The sequence below is a fragment of the Schistocerca cancellata genome, chromosome 2, assembly GCF_023864275.1.
Source record: "Schistocerca cancellata isolate TAMUIC-IGC-003103 chromosome 2, iqSchCanc2.1, whole genome shotgun sequence".
Classification (NCBI taxonomy): Eukaryota; Metazoa; Arthropoda; class Insecta; order Orthoptera; family Acrididae; genus Schistocerca; species Schistocerca cancellata.
In genome coordinates, this window is record NC_064627.1 from 421,435,359 (window position 1) to 421,453,746 (window position 18,388).

The 18,388-nt window shown below is 39.5% G+C and overlaps 1 protein-coding gene across 2 annotated transcripts in view; it reads right to left on the reverse strand.

The window, feature by feature from the left end:
* Positions 1–610: 610 nt before the first annotated feature.
* Positions 611–18,388, reverse strand: part of LOC126161879 (translation machinery-associated protein 16 homolog) — a 45,106-nt gene continuing 27,328 nt past the window's right edge. For both annotated transcript variants that reach the window (XM_049918009.1, XM_049918008.1), the window contains exons 4-6: positions 17,331–17,479; positions 6,376–6,533; positions 611–1,020 (exon numbers count right to left, since the gene is read on the reverse strand). In XM_049918009.1, the coding sequence (XP_049773966.1) occupies positions 877–1,020; positions 6,376–6,533; positions 17,331–17,479 (451 nt within the window). In that variant the 3' untranslated portion in view covers positions 611–876. The remainder of the gene's footprint in view (positions 1,021–6,375; positions 6,534–17,330; positions 17,480–18,388) is intronic.

The window sequence follows — 18,388 nt, forward strand, 5'->3', positions numbered from 1 at the left end:
TTTTGATTCTACCTTTAGTATTGTGAAGTATGTGTCACTTGCCTATGAATGCCCAAAAAAGGTCCAAATTAATGTTTTTCAGATTCTGTAAATATCAAATTGGGTTGGAAAAGAAAAATGATGTCAAGAAACACCTTAAATCAGAGAAGCACTCAGTGCACTGCGAGGAAAATGCTGATGCTGCTCAACAGAAACAATTTTTTGAAAGCTTAAATGCAGCCAAAAGAAGAAAACCATCGAAGACCATTTAAAATAACTGTTGAACTTTTTGCAAAAAACAAATACTCCAGTCAAAATACTTCAACACTTTCTTTTAATTTTTTTAAGAGTCAGTTTCAAAGCACTATGGTAGTGTCTTCAAGTGTATAGTGTGACAAACTTTTAATTTTGTGCATCTAATCATTTATAAACACAAGTTACAGACAACACACACACACACACACACACACACACACACACACACACACACACACACCACACCACACCACCCAAAACACACACAGTTCTGACATTACATAGATAATAAACAGTAAGAACAGAGCTGTGAGTATAGTATTTGAAGCAATGAGTAAAAGTTTAAAGGTACTAATAAAATAAAAGATATATAACATTTAAAAAATAAACATTTATTTACAGTAGCTATTAACATTTCAACCTTGAACAAATAAATACTATATATACTGAAAGCAGGAATCACAGGACGCCCAGAGTCACAAACTCAAACATGCATATCTTTAATAATATCACGACATTGTCTGCCCACAATGACATGAATAATAACTGTACTGATGAGTTGTGTCTGTCTTCATGGAGCATACCAAGATTATCCTGGTGTAACACAGAATGTAGCAGCATGTTTCAGATCCTGCACGAGGTTCAAGTGTCAGTTTCCATATGTTCCTCTGCAGCCTCTGTTTTATTTGATGCAATCTCATTTCCATCATTTGCTGGTAATGTTGAATCTTTGTCTTCTTCAGGGAGGATATTTATACTGGTACTTTCTGATGAGTCACTTTGATTCTGCAACAGTAAGTTACAGATACATGTTTAAAACTTATACATGTATGAACCTTGAAAGCTGAAAAATATTTTAGCATTCTACCAGGAATTGTCATATTTTCTACATATCTACTATTTTATGTAATTATAAAGATTATAACCTGGATATAGCAAAATAAAGGTCATTCAAAAACAGGAGAAATGTTTGCTGACTGACCAAGATTTTGGCAACATGAGCACATATTAAAGAAAGAACATGGCAGAAAAATATGTTACACAAAAAGCTAAGCAACATCATGTCTGGCAAAAAAGGAAATCTTAAAGTGATAATTTTTTAGTAACAAGCAATTTTTTGCTGTTTTTGCTATCAAGAAACTTAGTAATGGTTTTTTTGTTTGGTTGATTTTAGTGAGTGAAAACAACTAGAGTCATATGCGCCCATGTCAGAACTGTAGAACATGAAGACAAAGAGAAGAGTTAAAAACAACTACACGTTAACCCGAATCGATGGAAGAGAAGACAGCTAAAAACAGGGACATGGAAAAAGGTCTATAAAATATATCATAGACAAACGGAGGTCCTGAACTAAAAATCAAATGTCCTTTGCCATATTGCTACAATGGATAAACAGTGGAACGTGGTCAACAGTGCAACCTAGCTAAAACGATCTCCTCACGGCGAGAGTGCCGAGTGGAGGTCGTCCATGCCACTGGAAGAGGCTTAGTAACTCCGAGCTTGTTCCCATAAAGGGAGGACCAGTGGTGATGACAAGGCGACACTATCTGCTGACAGACGGCAACACAGAGACTGAAGGGAATGTAAGAATGTGACCAGGAACCCATAGAAACATCACAGTGGCTCCATCAAGACTGAGCAAGTGACAGCTTTCTTGAACCCGCTGCACTAAGGTATGCAAGGTGTACAGCACACAGAGGCTTTGAAAGGCACTGAGAGAGTCGGAACAGATGACGCAATTGAAAAGCCTGTCGCCAGATGTACAGCGTGGCCTAATACAGGGCGAAGAGCTCTGCTGTAAATACTGAGCAGTGTTCCGGAAGCAGACACCAAAAAACACTGGTGCCAATGGTGACGGCATACGCGACACCACAGTCAGATAGTCATCTGTGTACACGAAGGTACTATTGCCAAGTTCCACGCAAAGGTCGTGAAACTGAAGGTGATAGAGCGAGGCTGGAGTAGTGTCCTTAGGAAGTGAGCGAAGGCCAAGGTGAACACAGGCTACCACACGAAGCCAAGGTGGTGAAAGGTTGCAGGTTGAGTGAAGTTAAGCTGCCGGAGCACGAGCTGAAAGCGAACTCCAGGAAGTAATAGAAGAAGGATGCACACCATACTGGTGATCAAAGGAGTCATCAAAGGAGGCGGCATAGGGTGGATGGTCTTGCATGGCAGATAAACTGCATGCATATCTGGTGAGGAGAATGTAAATACAGTAGGACAGCGGTAGTTCAGCAGCTACCACATACAGACTCTCAACTGGGCTAGTACAAAAGGCGCCAATGGCCAAACACGAATCCTATGAATTTCTTAGTTTCAACGAATGGAAGAGCAACAGACTCAAGATGTAATGATAAGCACCTGGAAAACTCGTTCGTTTAAAAATGCCTGAAGGAAACAAGGCCACGGAAGCCCCACAAGTACAGAGGATACCAGTCCTCCAGCAGGGGTTGTAGGCTTTCTCCAAACAGAAAAACATGGCCACTGTCTGGGATTTCCGCAAGAAAACATTTGCGACATTGATCAACAAAGCGAAGAGATGGCAAACAGCAGAACGGCGTACTCGAAATCCACACTGTGCAGTGGTTAGTAAACTGCGAGACTTGAGCCACCAAAACAGCTGGACAGGAATCATACGTTCCATCACCTTGCAAAAACAGCTGGTGAGAGAAATAGTGCAGTAGCTAGAAGGAAGGTGTTTGTCCTTACCAGGCTTTGGTATGGGTACGATAGTCGCTTCACACCAGTATCTGGGAAATGTGCCCTCTGCCGAGATCCGAATGTGAACATCGTCTGGATGATGATTTTGTGGGCGCTCAATTGCACGGTTATAAGTGCAGGTACAAATTCCCAACCTTTGCTCAGTCCAATCTCACCACTTTCATGAATGATGATGAAATGATGAGGACATCTCGAGGCAGATGAAAATCCCTGACCCAGCTGGGAATTGAACCTGGGACCCCGTACTCGGGAAGCAAGAACACGACCGCGAGACCACGATCTGCGGACTCGTTTCCAATGGAGGAAGGCACAGTGATAGTGGGAGGAGCTAGAAATCTTCAAAAAATGCCAGTCCAAGGTATAGCAACAGGGCCCACTGTGATATAATCTGCTACTGCCAGGCTAGAAATTGGTGAATGGATCTTGGGTCACAGAGAGCCACACGGTGGAAGAGGGAGTCGAACTGTTAAAAGATCTAGTGAATGAAATCCAGCTAGCTGTCCCAAAGAATGTAACGACATTGTGCAAACAATTGTTTATAATGAACACAGTTTGCCATCATAGGATGACTATTAATTTCAACATCAACCCTAAAGACTTAAATTAATCAAACTAATAACCTTTATGCATTAAAGTCACCAAGCAGCAGAAAGTGGTGAGGTAGCTGCCCAATAAGCTGGAAGAAGTCTGTCCTGATGACATCAAATGATAGAGGAATGTAAACAATACAAAGGGAAAAGGTCAAGTGAGGAAGGAAAAGGCAGACTGCAACAGCTTGAAGGGGGCTAGTCAGGGAGATGGGTCGACTATGAATGTTATCCCGTATGAGCAGCATGAGTCGCCCACGAGACTTAATGTTATCTCGGGGGTGGGGTGTCAAAATGGACTGGAAAGAAATGCGAGAGCTCAAAGCAGTCTTGAGGACACAATTTTGTTTCCTGGAGGCAGAGAACAAGCAGACGCTGCAATTCTAATAGCAACTGTAAATCCTCTGTTTGATCGAAGGCCACGAATGATCCATTGAAGGAGAGTCATAATGAGGAAAGGAGAGAGGGGAAAAGTTGAAGGGGTGTCACCTCAGCGGCTGCCGAGTGCCGGCCTTCAAAGACTCACTACCACAGCGTGCAGAGGCTCGAGGATCCAGCACCATGATATCCACAGAGGTGTCTGTATTCTCCCCCTGTCTATCTGCAGGGTCCAGCACAGAAAAACGGTCGGTAGTGCACACCAGCAACACGGAGTTGCCTGGGCAAGAGTATCACGTGACGACACCGTCAAAGAGGATCTCAGAGTTGGTGAAGGAGAAGAACTTTTGCCTTTGTTTGACTTCTTTGAGCGTTTCCAGTTGGTAGAGGAAGACTCGTATGTTTGTTGGCTGGAGGGACGTAGAAAGTCTTCGCAGGAGTATTCCTTCTATCCTTTCCAGCCTGCTTGTTATGTAGCAGATGACTTCGCCCAGGGAAGTGAATGTTTGGTGGCTTGCTGCACAGCTGGAAGAGGAGACAGCAATGCTACCATGACACTGGACAATGCTGAATTTGAGCTCGCACATCTGCATGGCCATGTTCTTCATGGAGCAATATGTAACAAGAACAGTACTGTAAGTGCCAGATGGTAGAGTGCAGGATTTGAGACTAACCAATAACCATTGAGCGACCGCATAAGTCACTTTTTACCCAGATATCCTTGATAGCCCACTCATCGAGATGCATGGGCCAGTCTCGAGAGGAGGCGGTATGGTCACCATTGCAGTTGATACAGCGGGGGCGGAGGGGGGGGGGCAGTCGTTCTGATGCACATCCTACCACAGGTTACACATTTGTTTGGCCGGGGTGTCAACAAGACATTTGAGTATGGTTCAAATAATGATGCAGCTAGCAGCACATTGCGTTAAGAGTGTACTGTCGGACTGTGATAACTTCGTAGCCTGGTTTGATCTTTGACAGAAGCACCACTCTATCAAAGGTGAGAAAAAGTGTGTGTGTGTGTGTGTGTGTGTGTGTGTGTGTGTGTGTGTGTGTGTGTGTGTGTGGGCGCTAAGGATGCCTGTACCTTTTTCATAACCCTATGGACGGCAATGGCACCCTGATTCGAGAGGTATGTTTGGATTTCTGCCTTGGTCAGACCATTGAGCAGCCTAGTGTAAACAACACCATGGCATGAATTAAGGGTTCTAAGGGGCTCAACATGAACAGGACAGCCATGGAGAAGTGAAGGGGCAAGCAGTTTTTGTACTTGAGAATCCGGAGTAGTCTCCAAAAGCAAAGTGTCATTGTGTAAATGAGAGCAAGATTTCACAGGGCCAACAACTGCATCAACACTTTTCTGAATAAGAAACAGATTTACCTTTGTAAAGGACTAACCATGAAACCACGAGGAACCATGCTGCAGCTGGGAGGGTCTTTGAATTGGGAGTTTCATTTCGTTTACATTTGGTAGACATGGGCTGTGAAGACAATGACTCATTGCGAGAAAATGCCTCATGATTGCCAGTGTCTCCCTCAGAGGGGGCTCATCCATCTTACGTAATTGTTCAAACCTCAGGTCACACCTCCTGAACACCTGACAGAGGGACCAATCAGCAATTTTGGAAGGTAGCAGCTCAGGTAATCACCCCTCCCTAGGCATGGCCTGTACCAGGGTGCACGTGCGAACCCTACCTGTTGACCCGCTGCTGGGAATTACGCGTTACCCAGTTACCTGTTGCATGTAGGAAGCATGGGCCAGCATTCGGGAGTGCACAGGAAGCATGAAGAAAAAGAGGAATCTCAAAGCCTAAAGCAGAGGAAGGATAGGAGAAGGTGAATCTCACCAATGAGCAGCAAGGGAAACAGCACAGTGTGCAACAATATGAAGTTGTACCACTCCTTGGGTGCTCCAGTCCCCCAGTCAATGGCCCAAATTCCACGAAGTCTGGTATCAGAATATCACCAACTTTATCAACCTCTGTTACTGAGGTTATTCTGGATTTATTTCTCGATGGGCATATAACCTGAATGGCTTTAAGTGTACTCACAGTGAGATCCCATGTCCTCAGGATTAACTATGCCTCTGCAACCAGAGAGAATGAATTCATTCATTCATTCATTCATTGAGTCTAAAGGACATAAAACAGGCATCCTAGGTTGTCAACTCGCTTATAACCATCAGCATAGATTAGTGTATTATGGCTGTGTTGAGAAAATAAAAGACTTTTCCGACTGTATCTCTCACTTACGGTACATTATATTTTTCATCCACATCATTCCGAGAAAAAAAAAAGGCAAAGTAATACTCAGAGAAATTCTTATTTACTGTCAGTGTGAACCCGGACATTAATTCTGACCAACCATTTCCACCTGTAATAACTGCAATATGAATGAAATGCCCTCCTACCTGTAACTGAAAAATCTAGTAAAGTTAAAAATTTATTTGACATACCTCTGAGTTAGGTTTCTCCTTTGACACTGATTTTCCTACGATGGAGGACAAGAAACGTTTTGAAAACAGTCTAAGTCTGAACTTTTGTAGGAAGCGTAACTCGCCTTGCCACTGACGTAACAATGCCAACTGGCTGGTTGCAAGAATATCAGGTAGTTCTGCATCAGAAAGAAAGAAAACAATTAGATCTGTGAAATTATCACCACCAGAAACAGTGAATTCATTTGTACAAAATGTCAAAGACAGCACATTATTAACATCCTGTAACTCATCAAATATATTACTTTCATTGTATTACCTCGTCACAAACGGAAGGTGAATTTCAGCTTGTCATTTCTGCTCATATTTTAGAAATACACTAAATTATCAGGTGACACAAGTATGAGTTTATAATTTTGTCACTTCTTTTAAAACACACAGTAGGCCCAAATAATATTACATTCTGCATTAATTTTAATCTTTATTTTATCAATGAATCCGATGTTGGCAACTACAATAATGTTTATTGAAATTACAATATCAAGAAGAATTCAACAATTGAAAAGAAAATTATACCACTGATTAGTAACTTTGCTAGAGAATACTTTTTCAAACATTTTCAAGGTTTACAGATCCATACAATGAACAGTTAGTTACTTAGTTAAGTATTCCATAGATCATTTGAACAATTCTTTTATCAAACGGATGTAAAATGAGCCACTTTACAGGATGTGTATGCATGACTACACACACAACCTAGTGCCACAACAAACAAAAATGACTAGTGCAGGGAGTTAATAGTGAGTATTAATCACTAAGGAATAATGAATAGGATTAGCTCTGTCCCTCTCGTTTAACCAGGGAGTGAGCAGGAATACCAGCAGAACTTAAGCAAAAACCTGTGTCTCTATTTATAAGATAGCCTCCTCCTTTAATCTTAACTGCTTCCTTAACAACACTATCCCAATAGCTGAAAGCATAAGCCAGAATCTTTGTGTTGTTCTATTCCATAAGAATACCAGTGCCAAGGCAATATTCTGTTATAGCAGATTTGCTTGGCTGTTAGAAGTATGTACGGTACTTCTGCTCCTCACAGTACTAATGTATGATATGCCACTACTGCAAGGGATACAGTAGATGGCCACCTTAGGCACAGACCCTAAAAGGATCCAAATCTTACATTACACACTCTACACCGTATTTACATAGAATATGAGCAACCCTACTGGAAAAGCTACCCGCACAATGCAAAAAGCCAAATGACTCAGATGTCTCCTCATTTTCATCACTCACGCAATATGCATCTGATCTGTCTTCACTACAGTCATTCTGGCAAAAAGTGACTTTGAGGAGCTCTAATTCTGCTGACAAAGTTTCAGTGTATAAGATGACGTGGGCACTATGAACGAAGGTACCTTCACATTGAGTCGAATAGTGACAACTAACACCCTGAAACTTTCTAACTTTCCTCCTGCTCAACACATCAAGGAAGGGAAAGCAACCATCTTATTCCACTTCCAACATGAAGCAATTATTTTGGGAGGATTGCATTCAGATCATCTAAAAAGTTGTTTAAATTCTAGCTTCCACACACCCAAACAACAAAAATTTCATCTGCATATCTAAAACAACATGCAAGTTTCAAGGCCAACAACCTCAGTCCACACAACCATTTAAATATTTATTACAGAGTGGCAATAATACACAGCTCAGTCACACTAGTGTGACCACCATCAATGTTCAACATCAATTGTAATAACCACTCACAGACAGCAAGTGGCAGCACTAGCAAAGGAGGGTATATAAATCGTGTCAGGGGGGGATGTGGAGAAAAACAGTGCATTTGTCATGATGCCGAGATGGAGCAATTTATCAGATATCCAAAGGTCACTGGCTTTCAGACCAAGGGCAGGAGCATTTCCAAAATGGCTAAGTTTGTTAACTGTTCTCATGCCACAGTGGTTAATGTATACCGTGCAGGGCAACTGCCGAGGCAAGTGTGGTGAACATGGGCCAAGATTATAGAGGTGGACAATGGCTGCAAAGATGTACAGGTGAATAGACATGCAACTGTTGAGCAATTGACTGGCCAGATGAACAGGTGAATCACATTTTATGCTTAGTCAGAAAAGTGCCAGTTGAAGTGTGTGGTGTGAAATGTCTGAAAGCAAACAATCTGCAACAATGTTAAGGTCTGTGGAAAGATGATATGGCATTTCCTGGGTGATCTCCTTACTCCTGATGGCACATTGGATCAACACAAGTATGCACTTATCCTTGCGGACTACGTCCGCCCCATATGCAGTTTGTTTTTCCTCGGTGACATGGCATCTACCAGGAAGACAATGCAACATATCACACATCTCACAGTGTACATGTGTGGCTTGAAAAGCACCAGGGTGAGTTTACCTTACTCCTCTAGCCATCTAACTCCCTGGATTTAAACACAATCTAAATTCTGTAGGACTACAGATCACACCATGGAGCCTCAGCAGCGAAACCTACTGAACTGGCCACGGCACTGGAGTTGGTATGGTTCCACAACCCTCTTGGTACCTTCCAGAACCTCACTGACTTTTCCTGCATGTCTCGCAGCAGTCCAAGATGCCAAAGGTGTTTTCTTAAGAGTTTTGAAAGGTGGTCACATTAATGTGACAACAGGTTCCACATTGGACTCTAGCTGTCTGCTCTTAGAACTGGTCATTGAATAAAAGGTAAGTGGAAGTCAATACATGTTGAAACGGTTAGTAATTCAACACAAAACCTAACCTCAATTAACTGTAACAAATTAGACAAAGGAACATGGAGATACATCAAAACTTACTAAAATGCCAGAGTAATTCAAAAGCAATCCATCTAATCGACATGAGTAGCAAGGTTTTTTGCTACACGGTATGCTCGAATGCCAATGTTACTGACAACAGGCCCAAGAGGAACGCCTTCCTTGCTTATCTTTGGAAGGCCTTACAATCAAAGGGGGACAGCAAAATAAGAGCTAAGAGTCCTGACAGCCTCTTGTAACATGGAACTTTTTTTCCATATTTTTTTCCTTTTTTTTCCAGGAGATTGTCAGTCTTCCTCTTCACCCTTCTTGTTGGGTCGGCATAGTGTGATACACTGGAATAGATAGTAATCACTGCATCTTTTGAACATAATCCTGCTTGTCAACACAACCACATCACTGCTCTTCTTCACATGTAAGATACCAATACAGTGAAACCTCTCTATAACTTTCCTCCATATACTGTTTTCCTCTATGTTACATCTGTTTTTTTCGGTCCCAACTAAAAGCCCATTTAAACAATGTTAAATTTTCCTCTTTACTGTGTTTCCTCTATATTTCAATTTCCTCGATGTAATGCTCATATTTTTGAAACCTTGGTCAATTATTTACCTCTTTATAATGTTTAAGTGACTGGATGTAGATGCATTGTTTTCCGTTCTGTGGATTCACAGTTTGCACCGGCTCTGAAAGCCCACGCTCAGCGTGTTTCGCATGTCAGCGGCAGAACCTGGTCACGTGACATGTGACGCACATTCTGCTTGCGATCTTTTTGGCGCCATTTACTTTCACCCATCCACCTACCGGGCCCCATGTTTTAATTACAAAAAACTAATCATTTTATACATTTATCATTTGCAATGAATATCATACTACAGTGTTGTGAAAATTTAAAATGTCATTTATGGCACCATTTGTCAAAGCTGATTGATGGTATCCTGATCTTCAGTAATGCCCTATAATTATTATTTGGAAGCCTTCCTCTTTATAGCGTTTTCCTCTATACAGTATTCAGAATTTGTGGTCCCTTGAAAAACGTTATATAGAGGTTTCACTGTATCAGAATCCCCCTTAAGTGAACTGACTACAGAGCTGCTGTACTATTTCTTTGTGTTGACTGAGGCATGTTCACCCAGGGGATAAATAAGACTTTAAAACTATACACAGTGTTGGAAAACTAATTTACAATGGAAATACGCGAGTGGAAGAGTATATCAGTGTATTTTTATCCCTGTGGTGTTCCGTAACTTGGGGCAGAGACTTTTGTACTTCTTGGAGAAAATGGGGTAAGGTACGTGGACTGAGCTGAGAAAGCTTTAATATTAATGAAGAAAAAAAAATCCCACCAATTAAATACCAACTGACATCTATTTCCAGATGATGACATCAAATATAAAGTGTTATTCATTAGTGCCTCCAGGATTTCAAAAGATGACTGTGCGAAAACTAAGAGACACACAGAAAATAAAGACGCATATCACTAGATAGAGCATATCTCTAAGTTTTAAACCCACACTGCAGGTACTCAATATGGGCATCATTTGTGATGTGGCAGAAGGCAAGATGTGTGAGCAATTTATTGACACTGCTGTTGCTGCCGCCACCGCCACTGGTGTCGCGCAAGAGGTGCGACAGCAGCCCTCTTTGGAAACCTGTTCATTGAATTGCTTATCTGTAGATGCCAACCAAATAGATACGACGTAGTGGATGATTTGCCTACATGTTCTGACGCACATTGAAACTTGGGGAGATGCTCTATCCAGTAATGTGTTTCTTACTGAATGTCTTCTAGTTTCCGCACAATCATCTGAAACCTCAGAGATGCTTATGGAAAACCTTGTACATGCTAAAAATTTAATTAACGTCTCCAAGCAAATTACAACCACCAGTCAGTGCTGTACAAAGAAATGAAACTCTGGAATTCAAAATTCATTACTGCTGAACGAAATTTAGTGAAAAAATAATGAAAATGGAATTGTCTTGTAAATCTACAGATTTTGTTCCCTACATTGAAAGTAAGATCTTTAAAGATGGGTGGAACATGTCAGAAAAACAAAAGTACACCATACCTGTTTACAAAAGAATTAGGTGAAAAGTGAACTGATATTAAGTGAAAAAATTCTCAAGGCTGTAGTAAAGACATACTCTTCTTCCTTTAATTCATGTCTATGGTCACTTTTTTCCATCAGACTACCGGTTTCGGTCCATAATGACCATCTTCAGATCTGCAGCAAAATATGGGGGAAAATACGAATACATTAGCAGATTGTATACAGCCTAAAACAATAAAATAAACCATAATGAAAAGTACTACCGACATACATGTGCATTTGTGCACTTCAGATATGAAGAGGCATATCTGTTTTTGTAAAACACATCCTAATATACTGAAGCCGTAGAGACAATGTCAAATATTAAACACAAAATTAGCATCAGTGTCATCAAATATATATATATAAATAACAGCATATGCAAGAGTCATCTTGACAGCAACACTGCTGTTCAAAACAAACAGCTGTACAGCAGCCACAAAATGTTTGTGTTGCAAGTTCACCAGAAGTTGCTTCTGTAGGCGCACACACTTTCTTCAATGATTAATTGTACAACGTAAAATAAAGGGGAATACAATCAGCAAAGTCTGTAATGGCCTTATAAGGTGTAACATGTATTACAGTAATAAAAAGTGATGAAATAAAACATGACAAAAGTTATATTGTTAAATGGGGAAAAGCTAAGAGAAAGTAATTGACATAGGCTCACGTGCCAAGATTACAGGTATAGATAATGACATAAATAATGAACAGCTTTCAGAGTGCACAGAATAATATAAAAATTATAAAACAAATAGCTAAAGAAGCCACAATGAAATAAAAAAGACTGCCACTCATAATCAGTGCCCTCGGTTATTGCTAACGTCAGAAAGCTGCATAGATGAGAATGGATTAGAGAAACGTGACTGCCAGAATGACCCTCGTACCCTGCGGCACACCATTGCAAGAAAAGAATGATAAAACCCCATACCAGAGCAAGAGCAAGATTATCTAGTTAATGAAGTATACTATATAAAAACAGAAGGAACAAGAAAACGCAAGAATTGTGTGGACAATGTAAGAAAATTAAGTAAATATGTAAGGCACTCTGTACTGGGTGAAACTATCAGCAAACTATACAAAATGGAGGCATTCAGTGATTAAAGCAGAACATTGTCAAACAAAGCAAAGTAGGCAGTGGGCACGAAATTGCTCAGCCTATTAAGCAGTTTTGTTAATTATTTCTTTTTCGCTTTATAAATTTCAAGCTCTTCTAACAAATTAAGAATGCGGCCTTTTTCCACCCGTGTGGAGAATTAACATACTTTTCCCAATGTTCACTACATAATGGTCAGTTTCAGATAAATGCTGTTCCAAAGCAGTTTTGTTCCGTGGCTGTGAAAGCCATTTAAACCTTAAGTTAAAAGAGCAGAACATTTGACCGATATAATATTTGTCACAGTTACTGCAATCAATCCTGTATACTCCAGAGCCATCAAGTTTGTCATACGTCCTTTTCAGTTTATGTTTTACTCACAGTTTTAGGGTGGTGTTCAAACATTTTTCTATTTTCAGGGGCATTTTGACATTAAATTTCATAGGAATGTTTTTCGTTCTTTCTTTACTGGTTCTATTTTATGTGTGAGTGTGTGTGCGCCTGCTGTTTGTTATACATTTCTTTAGCCTACTGGAAGGACGTGTGACATCATTTACGGAAAAGCTGTTAGCTACCACAAAATGCTGAGTTCTTTACGAGTTTCGCTTTCGGCCAAACGTAGATGAAGGAGCCGGTGAATCATGGAGGTGAAGGAGGCCTTTTTTTTGTATCAGGGTGGATGATATGAACTGGCAATGATGAAACTATCCCCTGAAAATCGAAAACTAGTTTTTATCAAGATTCCTAAGGGCAAGGTCATTGTACTTAATAGAGCTCTCTTTTTCAACTTCAGTAGGAAAAGTTATTTTTGGGTGCATGCTACCAATGGCTTGGGCAAATGCATTGACCTCACTGGTGTCACCTTGTAAATGTCATCAACATAACATTTATAATAAATCACTTTATCTTTTAGATGTGGAAACATGGCAAAAATTTACATTCTAAATCATTCACAAAAATATCTGTTTAAGTACCAGCTAGGCTATTACCCAACCAAGCCCATCTTTTTGAAAATATATTTTGTCATTGAAGTAAAAAATAGTAATTGTTGTTGTTGTTGTTGTTGTCTTCAGTCCTGAGACTTGTTTGATGCAGCTCTCCATGCTACCCTATCCTATGCAAGCTCCTTCATCTCCAAGTACCTACTGCAACCTACATCCTTCTGAATCTGCTTAGTGTATTCATCTCTTGGTCTCCCTCTACAATTTTTACCCTCCACGCTGCCCTCCAATGCTAAATTTGTGATCCCTTGATGCCTTAGAACATGTCCTATCAACCAGTCCCTTCTTCTCATCAAGTTGTGCCACAAACTCCTCTTCTCCCCAATTCTATTCAATACTTTCTCATTATTTGTGTGATCTACCCATCTAATCTTCAGCATTCGTCTGTAGCACCACATTTCGAAAGCTTCTATTCTCTTCCTGTCCAAACTATTTATCGTCAATGTTTCACTTCCATACATGGCTACACTCCATACAAATACTTTCAGAATCGACTTCCTGACACTTAAATCTATACTCGATGTTAACAAATTTCTCTTCTTCAGAAATGCTTTCCTTGCCATTGCCAGTCTACATTTTATATCTTCTCTACTTCGACCATCATCAGTTATTTTGCTCCCCAAATAGCAAAACTCCTTTAAGTGCCTCATTTCCTAATCTAATTCCCTCAGCATCACCCGACTTAATTCGACTACATTCCATTATCCTTGTTTTGCTTTTGTTGATGTTCATCTTATATCCTCCTTGCAAGACACTGTCCAGTCTGTTCAACTGCTCTTCCAACTCCTTTGCTGTCTCTGACACAATTACAATGTCATCGGCGAACCTCAAAGTTTTTATTTCTTCTCCATGGATTTTAATACCTACTCCGAATTTTTCTTTTGTTTCCTTTACTGCTTGCTCAATATACCGATTGAATAACATTGGGGAGAGGCTACAACCCTGTCTCACTACCTTCCCAACCACTGCTTCCCTTTCGTGCTCCTCGACTCTTATAACTGCCATCTGGTTTCTGTACAAATTGTAAATAGCCTTTCGCTCCCTGTATTTTACCCCTGCCAGCTTCAGAATTTGGAAGAGAGTATTCCACTCAACATTGTCAAAAGCTTTCTCTAAGTCTACAAATGCTAGAAATGTAGGTTTGCCTTTTCTTAATCTTTCTTCTAAGGTAAGTCGTAACGTCAGTATTGCCTCACGTGTTCCAATATATCTACGGAATCCAAACTGATCTTCCCCGAGGTCCGCTTGTACCAGTCTTTCCATTTGTCTGTACAGAATTCACGTTAGTATTTAGCAGCTGTGACTTATTAAACTGATAGTAAGCTAAAACAAATTCTAGAAAATCAATTAGTTGAGTACACTCTGCAGTACTAATCTTACTATGGGATAGGAGATTATGTCTGCGAAGTCAATACTTTCTTTTACTGGGACATTGTACATCCGTGATCGCATTTGCTAGCTCCAGACTGTTTTTGACCCCAAAATAATTATCTAATGAGTAAACTGATTTAAGATCGTTGTTAAGAAACTTATTTAATTTATAGGATGGTGATGACATATTTTTCATGATCAGATGAACCAGATTTCACATCTTTGTGAATCTTAACTTGAGACCGAAGCTAGGGAAGTTTGCAATTCATCATTTTAAGTGATTTCTTTCCATATTTGTTAAGAAGAAACTGGGAGCTGTCAATCTTTATTCGTAAACCAGACAAAGTTTTCAGTTGGGTCTCTGTCAATCTCTATAATATCGTTTTCTGCAAGAAGCTGTTCTGTTTTCCTAATGTAGTCATCTTCACATACAAGAACTGCCGTACTCCCATTGTCAGCTCGGATATCCAATGCTTTCTCCTTCTCTAACTTGGTATTAAGACCCTTTAAAATACGGCTCTCATGATTCACCACTTTACTAGAACCATTTTGAACAGATAAAGCTTTATTGACCTTAACAGCGGTGTCCACAATTTCTAATTTTGTCATCCCAGCCGCTTCACATTCCATTTTAGTTTCAACAATTACTCACTGAACATCCGCCTTACCAACACGTGAAGTGATGTGTTGTAAACCTTAATTCAGTAAAATATTTTCCTCAGTACACAGAACAATGCTTTTCATTTATTATAACGTTGTTCTACCAAGAACCGACCGAAGATTCTGTTAACAAGAACAATGCTTTGTAAGTTAGCTACCCTTTCAAGTTAACAGCACCCTAAAGCTGTGAATAAAACACAAACTGAAAAGGACGTGTGACAAATTTGATGGCTCTGGAGTATACAGGATTGGTTGCAGTAACTGTGACAAATATTATAATGGTCAAATGTGCCACTCTTTTAACTTAAGGTTTAAAGAGCTATCACACCATGGAACAAAACTGCTGTGGGACAGCATTTATCTGAAACTGGTCATTATATAGGGAACACTGAAAAAAGTATGTGGATTCTCCACAGGGTGGAAGAAGGCTGCATTCTTAATTTGTTAGAGGAGCTTGACATTTATAAAGCAAAAAAGAAATAATTAACAAAACTGCTTAATAGGCAGAGCGATTTCGTGCCCAACGCCTACTTTGCTTTGTTTGACAATGTTCCGCTTTAGTCACTGAATGCCTCTATTTTATATAGCTTGCCGATGGTTTCACCCAGCACAGAATGCCTTACATATTTACTTAATTTTCTTACATTGTCCACACAACTCTTGTGTTTTCTTGTTCCTTCTGTGTTTATATAATATATTTCATTAACTAGGTAATTTTTCTCTTGCACTGGTATGGGGTTTTATCATTCTTTTCTTGCAACGGTGTGCCGCAGGGTACGGGGGTACCTCTGGCAGTCACGTTCCTCTAACTACTACTCGCCTACGCAGTGTTCTTTCATTAGCAATAATAGAGGGCGCTGATTATGTGTGGCAGTCTGTTTTATTTCATTGTGGCTTCTTTAGCTGCTATCTGTTTTATAATTTTTATATTATTCTGTGCACTCTGAAAGCTGTTTACTATTTATGTCATTATCTGTAATCTTGGCACCTGAGCATACGTCAATTACTGTCTCTTAATTCTTCCCCTTTATAACAATCTAACTTCTGTCATGTTTTATTTTATCCCTTTTTATTACTGTAATTCCTCTTACACCTAATAAGCCCTTCACAGGCTTAAGTGATTGTATTCCCCTTTATTTTACATTGCACAATTAATCATTGAAGAATGTGTGTATGCCTACAGTAGAGACACCTGGTGAACTTGCAACACAAACGTTTTGTGGCTACTGTACAGTTGTTTGCTTTGAACAGTAGTGCTGCTGACAAGATGACTCTTGCATATGCTGTTATTTACACATATTTGACAATGCTGGTGCTGATTTCATGTTTAACATTTGACGATGGCACTATGGCTCCAGTACATGAGGACGTGTTTTTATAAAGCAGATATGCCTCTTCATATTTGAAGTGCACAAATGCACACGTATGTCAGCTGTACTTTTCATTATGGTTTATTTTATTATTTTAAGCTGTAGACAATCTGCTGTTGTATTTGTATTTTTTCTCATATTTTGCTGCAAATCTGAAGATGGCCATTCTAGAAAAACTGGTAGTCTGATGACAAAAAAAATTGTCACCATAGATGTGAAGTGAAGGAAATTTATTCTATATTTCGGTCACTGTTTTATTCACTACCATGTCACAACTTGTGAGCCGCACTTTTCACTTACATATTAAAAAGCTTACCACAAACATCTACATATTAGTTAGTTCTGTGATCCACAGATCATATTCAGTTTGAGAACTACTTTCCTTTACAGAAAGATTTAATATGGAATCTAATTTCAAATGAATTGGGGTGAAAGAAAACTGCACTGTATTCATCTTGACAGTAACAAATAGCTTGCAGATTATGTTCCAAATCTTTCTTAAAGCAGGTTATTACCACGAAAAACATTTTACACATTATAATAAACAGGATCATATATGTGAAAAGCCAGTAGAATGGCTAGGACAGGTTTAGTTGTAAAACTCACCTATACCTCCAGTTTCATAATCCTCTCTATCTTTCAGTATTGTCATACGAATTATATCCTCACGGCTGGCATGCTGCCGTGATCTATGTCCACCAATGGTTCTTTTAAGTTCTATTTGTTCTAACTCATCATCAAATCTGTGAAGATACCTGCAAATAACACTTTAGACATGTTATGTTCTTTATACTTCTGAATCATTAACATTTTTGAAGCTTTACAAAACATACATAAGCAACTTTTTCTATAAGCACTGAAGTTCATTTTTGTTTTGAACAAACAGCTATTTTGTAGAATTTTTGAAGATGTTGGGCTTATTACAAACTGAAATACTAATGTAAAATTATAAAGCACATCACAGAATTTCTAGCTATGGAGGTATAAAGTAAAAGTATTCGTGAGATGAAGTAAAAGAGCCTTTTTTGGGTGTGAGGGCTTGAAATAAATTTATAATAGGTAGACATTTTGATGTAGCAGTTTTAGGAGAATGTGTTTTGAACTACGGTTGCATAAGATACTGGTAAATGTCTGACCTGTGCTACTGTTTATGGCATTAATAGCCTCATGAAGCAGTTGCAGGAATCATGACCGAATTATTTGTGGTTATCGTTGTTATTTTGAAATGAATGCAGTGGCTACTCCTGGTCAATCATGGATTTGAATACTGATACCAGTAATGGAAAAATGCTCAGCATTCATTATGACTGCATGTCAGTTCTGCTTTCGCAGAAGCACGGACTAGGATGCAGGCTGTCAGCCCTGCAAGTGGGAGGTGGGATTTCTTTCCTGCACCACTCCTCTTCCTGTGGCGGTCCAAGTTCTCATTTGCTTACTCTCATAGCTGACTGGCAGATTAAAGTGTCTGCATTATCACACTTACTCATTATTACAGAAAGAGTTACAAAAATTTATCTTATTTTCATGGTCAATGCAAGTTTGAACCAGTATAACTAGAAACCTGTATGGCTTCTCATTTTACATTTAATCTCTTTGATGTATAAAAGATATATACAAAACTAAATAAAACTATGACCATATAAATCTTTTAGTATATGGTAATT